We start from the raw sequence: 7,815 nt of genomic DNA, 5'->3' as shown, positions 1-7,815 counted from the left end.
TTCAGCCCACAGCAGGGGGCGGAGGGGGGGAAGGGGGAGCAGGGGAGAGGTCAGGAGTTACCTGGCCGCCACGACGATGGACTGTCGCTGGCCCCGCAGGGTCAGGCAGTGCGGGACCCCCCACTCGTCTTCGCTTTCCTCTATCTGTGGGACGAGCGTGCAGAATGTCACTGCCAAGAGGCCGGGCAGACGCGCGGCGCATTTACAAACGTTCACTAAACGGGCTACGGCTCAGAGGAACCGAGTCCGAAAAATCACAAGCAGAAAGCCACAAGCAAAGTCAAGAGCGTTGAAACTTTTTTTTTCTTTTTTTTGGGGGGGGGGGCAGAGCCCATACACTTTCTTCTCTCCAACCACTGAGGGGAGTGAGAGTTTAAGTCAGGGAAACAGTCCTGGGGGGACTGGCATCCTGTCTGCATCTGCCAGCCGGGGTCGCAGGGCATGGAGACCTGTCCACCTGCATAGCTCTGGGGAGAGACGGCTGGCTCCTTAACCTGGGGGTGGGCTCTGCCTTTGCACGTGGATGGGAGGGTGGTCTTTCGGGGCCCCTGGCCCCAGGCAAGAGGAAGTAAAAGACAGATTGAGACCTCATGGCCACATCAGCGCGCTTCCTCACTTGATTCTAGAAGGAATGCACCCACACGTTCCGCATGCAGGACGCACCAGGTCCCGACCCCTCCTGGGGAGCCCGAGTGGAGCCCGAGGTGCCTTCCTCCCGGCGCCCGCTCCCGTTATTGGGCCTGCAGGGTGCAGGCCGCCCACGGGGAGGGGCCCCAATCTCATGCCCACGGCGCATACTCACGGTCATGCCGTAGAGCGGGAGCTGCCCGTGGACTTTAAACTGATTCGAGGCCGTCAGCCCCCTGCTCGTGTACAGCAGGACGTCGTTGAACTGGAGGGGCAAGGACAAGCGCGGATGGGGCGGACGGACTCCACTGAACAACACGCGCCCAAAGCAGGTTTTCGGAACCTCGCGCGGTGGCTCATCGGGCTCGGCAAACCGCAGGCTGAGCAGCGCCGGCTGCTCCCCCCACGCCCACCTTCCGGGGGGCCCCGGGGCTCACCCGTCGCCGTGCAGACCGCCAGCGGCCAGCACACTCACCAGGAAGAACATGCGCTGCTGCAGGCCCTTGCCGGAGAGCTTGCTGAGGCTGCCCAGGCGAATGAATTCCTGCGGACGAAACAGACCCCGGGGGTTGGCTGGGCGCCCGCACACCGCGTCCCCGCAGAGACTGGCTGCCTCGTGCGGGGGTCCCTGTCCCGGCGCAAACTGTAGCGATCGTGGTGACTGTTTGCCGAATGCCATGCTAAGCTCCTGCCCTTCCCAGGAGCCCACCCGGCAGAGACCACGGTCAGTTCCACTCAGAGAGAAAGCAGGGCTCAGTGGGCCCCTCGGGGAGCCTGGGGCTGTGCTTAATCCCCAGGCCCCCAGGCCCCGCGGGTTTCCAGCTGTAAGGGGAGGGGACAGGGGCCGCAGAGTGGCGGCAGGGGGCTGGGGAGACAGCCACAGGAGAGGAAGGGACAGAGAACACGCTCCATGACTCACAGCTCTGGTTCTTAGGAACAAGTGAACTGTGCTCTAGGACCGGTGAGAAGTGGCAAACGTGTCTCAGGAATTTCTCCTCCCAGACTATTAAACCCTGGAGGGCATGTGACATTTGGGGCTCTTAAAACACCCCCAAAACTATCAGGTTTTGTTTTTTAAATTAAAAAAATTTTTTTTCTTAGTTCATTATAAACTTGGTTTAAAACTATCAGTTTTTAAACTGTGATAAAATACACTTAAAATTTACCATTTGTGACCTTTATGCGTTCAGAGAGCACATCTGTGGGGAAATTTTCATCACCCAAAAGGAAACACTGTGCGCATTAAGTGGCCACTGTCCAATTTCCCTGGCACCTGACTCCCGCCGATCGGTTTTCTTTATGGATTTGTCTATTTGGATATTTCATGTGAAGTGAGGCTTGTCGTATGTGCCCTTTTGGGTGTCTGGCTTCATTCACTTCTCCGGTCTTCAAGTTCCGGCCACACGGTAGTACGCGCCAGAACTTCCCTCCTTCTTGGGGCCGTTGCGTCGTATGGATTTATGACGTGTTTACCTGCTCACCGGATGGATGATGGACATTCACGTTCAAGTGTTTGTCTGAACGCCTGTGTGCAGTTCTGGGTGTATACGGAGGGGTGGGAGGGCTGGGTCATGGGGAAGTGCTGTGGCTGCCTTATTAAGGAGGCGCCTGGCTGTTCTCCACAGCGCTGCTTCCAAACCGTGGCTGCAGGTCTGTTAACGTTTTTCACCTCCTCCCACAGAGGCGGGGGCTCCATCCCCTTCTCTTGGGTATGGTGGGCCGGTGACTGATTGGACCAACAGAGCGTGGAACGGACACCACGTGACTTCCAAGACTAGGTCATAAAACCACACGTGGCTTCCGCTTTGTCGCTGGGAACCCCTGAGCCGCACACAGAAGAGACCATGCTGAACGCAGGGTCTGTCTGCAAGGCCTCTCGTGGACGGGCATCCTGGAGCCCGCTGAGCTGCCAGCCATCCCTGCCAGGTATCCGCCTTGGGCCCTCCAGACTAGCCCATCGGGGACCCCATCAGCGCCGCAGGGAGCAGAAGAGTCACGTGGCGGAGCCCTGTCCGATTCCTGACTCACAAAACCATGAGGTGTGCTGAAGAGCTGTTTCTGGCCACCAAGTACTGGAGTGGTTTGTGACGCAGCAGCAGATCCCAGGGCACCTGCCCGCAGGTGTCTCCGCTCGGCCGCTACTCGGCCAAGGACTCCGCCAACTCATGTGGATCCTGCACACTTCTGCACGCCCTGATTCGATGCTGTTATTTTATAAAATGTGAACCAAAGACTGTGCCCACAATTTAATGGATGTGTTTTGGGGACCAACAAAGGAACAGGTAATACCTCCTTGCGGGCCCTCGGGATGGATGCCGTCGGAGATCAACAAGGCGACACAAGGGGGTGATGTCGGGGGGGCCCCCGTCATCACTGAAAGGCGGCGAGGACGGGATGGGGCCCTGAGCTGCCCTCCCGTCGCACATCTGGAACGCGCGCGTCTCCCAACAAATCTGAGGGAGCTCGGCTGTTTTCTGTGTGGGACACAGGGTGGCCTGCGACACTCCCCGCAGAGACGACAAGGGCGCATATTGCACGTGAGGCGGGGCTCGGCGACAGGGAGCTGAAGGGCTGGGGCTTGGCCGTCAGTGTCTGGGGCTGGAGACGGAACAGGTCTCGGGCCTCGGAGTTTAAACCACAGAAGACGGAGGGGAAAAGGTCCCTCGTGTCCTTAAGAGCGAGCTGCTTCCTTCTGGGGGGAAATCCAGTCCGCACCTCTGAGTTTTAACCACACGGAGCTCCCCCCACCCCTCCAGCCCCTGCTGCTCTGACCGGGCAGGCTGCCCACAGGCCCAGGGTCCTGTGGACCAACACCCTGGTGTGGGGGTGGGCGTGGGGGGCTGGCTCGGGGAAAATCCCTGCCCTCCAGGACGGGGTGCGGTCTCAGGCTGACCCGGTGGGAGGGGTGAGCGGGACTAGCCTGGGGACCAAGGTAGGAATGACACCCACGGAGCCCAGGGGGCGGCTCCCAAGTTAGGTGCTCACCTTCAAGTCTCAGTTTTCAAAATTCTGCCCAGAGACAAACCAGAGCGCCCCTCCCACCTGTTAGGTTATTTGAGAATTTAAACGAATGATACTTGGGTAGCTCAGACATATGGGATAGAGCATTCCAGAACTTGTTCCCCTCAAGGCCTGTGACTCCCTCCTTCCCATGTCACTCAGCCTTGACTTGAGGCTGCTGGATGAACAGAGAATATGGACGGTAATAATATATTACTTATAAATTACCTGTATAAGTAATAATGACCTCTCTTTACTTACCTATTAAAAAATCTTTTTGAATGTTTACTTACTTTTGAGAGAAAGAGACAGATGCGAGCAGCAGAGGAGCAGAGAGAGAGGGAGACACGGAATCTGAAGCAGGCTCCAGGCCCTGAGCGGTCAGCACAGAGCCCGATGTGGGGCTCGAACCCATGAATGCGAGATCATGACCTGAGCCGGAGTCGGACGCTTAACCGACGGAGCCCCCCAGGCACCCTGGCTATATATTTTGGCACAAAGTTAAGAGAAAATCATACTGATTCCAGTGGCCTTTACTAAGGCGTCCTTCCCCGAGGGCGGGTAAAAGGGCCTGTTGTGTGCTGACGCCTGGCCCGTCTCACTGGNTTATATACAGAAGATGGCATCTTTTAAAAATTCTTTTCATACGTCTGGAACTTACGTGCTTTCGTGCACGAATTTTCCTCTGCCTTTGTAGCACCATTCTACCCGATTGTTTTAAAAAAGTGTTTTTCCTTGGCTTCCGTTTACATTTGCCTAACTTAAAAAAAATAAAATGAGAGGTCTCTAATCTTCTGAGAATACGGTAGGGAAAACGTAAATTAGCAAATCAACCAGGAAGGAGAAAAAGCAGAATAGGAGGTCAAAGCCTGGCTTTATCTCCTCTAACACAGGACAGTCCACCGTAAGGTTCAAGGCACCGTCCCAGTTGTCTTGCGGCAGGAAGGAAGCCACTTCACTCAGAAGGAGGAGACCTTAAAGTGGAGAGTCCGTATTCAAAAGGTTCAAATTTAAGTCACTTAAAACAACTGCCTTTCTGGCTTCGCCTCTAACAGCCTTACTTACCCTTCCCGGAATCACAAGATTGTCGATGCCAATCAAGTCTTTCTTGAGTTCATGCAGCTTCTGGAAATTCTCCATCTTGATCATCGTACCGTGAAGCTGTACCACCATTTCAGTGATCTCTGCGAGGGCAGCTAACAAAGGGGACAGGACCGGAAACGGCAGCGTTAATGGCCGACGAGGGTCTGTTTTCCCCAGTACCAGCCCTCCAGGGCAGTAGCCGACCTAAGAGAGAGGCCGCCCTCTTAGGGAAAAACACTGCTATTTCTAATAACAATTTCTAACAAATAAAAATTTGCAACACGAATTGATTTGCTTGCATTTCCCCAAAGCATTCTGAGAAAGAAAACGGCCCGTTCGCAGCTACGTGGCGGACGGCTGTCTTCCCGCTGGAATCACTCGTTGTCACGGAGGGAATCACAGTGGAATACGAACTAGAATTTTCTCCTCAGGGCAGAAGTTTCTAGCCCCTTCCTGTTACCTGGAAAGGATGGAGGGCATAGGGAGGCCACAGAGAAATCTGGGGAAGACGGGATCTTTCTGTGAGAGCATCTCCTTGACAAGCGGGACGCTTCTGGGCCACTAACATTCCAGCACATTCCCCAGTCCTTGCTTCTGCAGAAATCACGCTGTTTGCCGAGATGCTTGTGAAGCATGACTGCAGAGGAAGCACGATTTCGCACTCATGGGAGCGTCTTCCCTGCACTGGGGGCATCTGCGATGGGAAAGGGCTCGTGTCCCCTTAGGACGAACTGGGTGACACGTAAATCCACAGTAGCTGAGCATTCGGGGATTTTTGTCAAGAAACACTTGTCCACGGAACGCCGGTCTTCAGAACACTAAACTCCTGCTCGTCCCCAGCACTTGGACTCGGGAAGGGAAGCGAGCCTCACTTTTTCGCTGGGGACGCAAATTAAATTCTTCCTGCTTATCACAGGGTGCCCTGTCCCAGGCTCGGTGACAAAACCCAGGGCTTGCTCAGGCTTCAGGCATTACTGGCCGACTTGGTCCAATAAACAATTACTGGGCACGGAAGGCTTAGCGGGGCGGGACTGAGGCGGCTCTCGGAGGGCAAAGGTGGCACCCCGGTCTCTGGGTGCTCAGGGGAGGCATCTCGGGAACTGGGCACAACCCCATCCCTCATGAGCCGTAAATACGTTTCCCCAGCCTTTTCACGATGACGCCCCTGAGGTCTTCAGCTGGGTAATCAACGCTTTTTCCATTTAGCGGTCAAGGACAGACTTTTTTTTTTTTTTTTTTTTTTACTGGGGACTGTTCAGTAAAATGCCAACCGGGCAAGTCAGCCAAGGACAGCCCATGTGGAATGAAAGACGCCCCCGACCTTTCTGCGTGAACTAGCCGTACAATTCTGAGTCCTCCCGTCCAGGTGTGGCCACCGGGCAAGTGCTACATGATAAGCCAAGGCAGGTGGGTGGAGAGGGTCACCCAAGCTCCAGGGTCAGGCACAGCCTTGAGGCTTCGAGGAGGAGGAGCGCTGTGCGGGGAGCAGTGACGCCAAGCAGAAGGAACGGACTACACGGAGGTGCAGAGGCATGAAGCACCATGGTGTTAAAGACNCCCCCCCCAAATAATTAAAGACATATTTTAAAATTTACCCAATCAAAATAAATTCAGAGTTACAATGTGGTAAAAAAAACAAACAAACAAAAAAAAACGAATGACCTATATGTGACAAACCAAAACCATGTCACCAGCCATTTCTGTCCCCTTCCATGAATGCCAATGTCTTCATTATTTCACCACAACTTCTCCGAGGTTATTTTAAGACACGAACCTGTAAGATTCCTCTACGTGTCCTACGTACCCAAGGGCTGACTTTTCTGCAACAAGCCCGAGTCTCCGCTTCCTTCCTGTCCTCCCTGTGCCCTTGACTGCGGTCTTGTGGCGTTCATGAGACCCTATGGGACCTGGTCTCTGCTCACTTTGGGAGTCTCATTTCCGCTGCCATCCCTCTGAGTTCCACACAGAACTTCTACCTTCTGGGGTGTTCCACAGTCTCTGTCTCTTCTGAGCTCTATAGGTGCTGCTCCCAACTCCATGCTGCACGCCCTCCTTTCAACCAGGACGACTCCTGTTTGTACCTTAGCTCTAAACACACAATATCCTTTCCCTCACGAAGCTCCCCCTTGGCCCCAAAGGCTGGGCCAGATCACAGGGCAGTCAGGGCCCGGGTGTCTTCCCCTCTGTGCCCACCAGCGGGTCCCGCTCGTGGGGGCCACATCTGCGTCGTTCACTTTCACATGCCTAATACACAGCAGGTGCTCAATGCTGGTGGCGGGCCAGATCATGCAGAGTTTTGACGGCAGCCTGAGGGAATCAGGTTTTAAGCCAAACAAGAAGAGGTGCATTTAGAAAAAGAGAACGCAAAGGGGAGGTGTTTATAATACTTAGGTGAGGGTACCAGCGGCCCAGGCACCTCATCTATAACGTGGGGGAAACAATACGTATTGTGGCTGGGGTTGTTGGTTGTTAAAGGAGTCAAGGTGTTAATATTACTAAGATACCTGGCCCAGGGCTGAGCGAGCGACAGTGGGTAACATCATCATGACAGAAGGATAGGATGGTCAGGCCCATGTGCTCTGGGTTTAGGCTCCAAGTCATTTGCTCTCTAGCTGTGTGACTCTGGGGACTTCCTTAACCTCTCTGGTCTCAGTAGCCCCCATATGTAAAATGAGCTCACCTCTGCCTTATAGGTTGGTCATGAAAGTTAAGTCAATACAGGTGAGGTGCTTTTTTTTTTCTTTTTTTGAGAGAGAGAGCGCGAACGCGAGTGCATGTACGAGTGAGCGAGGGACAAGAGAGAGAGGGATCAGGTGAGGTGCTTCTTAACGTGAAGGACTTCTTACGGCCATTTTCTGTAGCTGATCCAAGGAGGGTCAAAGGTTTCCATCACGCAGGGACACTTCCTAGTGGGGGTCGGGGAGCTGAGGCTAAATGGAACTTCTCCAGGGTTCTTTGCACTAAACCACTAAACTACTCAGGAGCAAAGGAGGAGATCCTAATGACTGTTATCACTTTCATTACGGAAAGACCAAGAGGTAACAGAAGCACTGCGCGCCAGGCTAAAATACGTCATGCGCCCCCCCACCCCCAGGCTCTCAGGCA

At 54.4% G+C, this 7,815-nt stretch overlaps 1 protein-coding gene across 1 annotated transcript in view; it reads right to left on the bottom strand.

Annotated features, from left to right (window-relative positions):
* Positions 1–7,815, bottom strand: part of FARP1 (FERM, ARH/RhoGEF and pleckstrin domain protein 1) — a 220,885-nt gene that overhangs the window by 5,076 nt on the left and 207,994 nt on the right. The window contains exons 18-21 of the mRNA XM_077753961.1: positions 4,693–4,823; positions 1,103–1,171; positions 803–892; positions 67–144 (exon numbers count right to left, since the gene is read on the bottom strand). Coding sequence (XP_077610087.1) covers positions 67–144; positions 803–892; positions 1,103–1,171; positions 4,693–4,823 — 368 coding nt within the window. The remainder of the gene's footprint in view (positions 1–66; positions 145–802; positions 893–1,102; positions 1,172–4,692; positions 4,824–7,815) is intronic.

Source organism: Crocuta crocuta, unplaced genomic scaffold (genome assembly GCF_008692635.1).
Source record: "Crocuta crocuta isolate KB4526 unplaced genomic scaffold, BGI_CrCroc_1.0 scaffold31, whole genome shotgun sequence".
Lineage (NCBI taxonomy): Eukaryota > Metazoa > Chordata > Mammalia > Carnivora > Hyaenidae > Crocuta > Crocuta crocuta.
The sequence above is the reverse complement of the archived record's forward strand: the minus strand, read 5'-3'. Positions and strand labels throughout refer to the sequence as shown.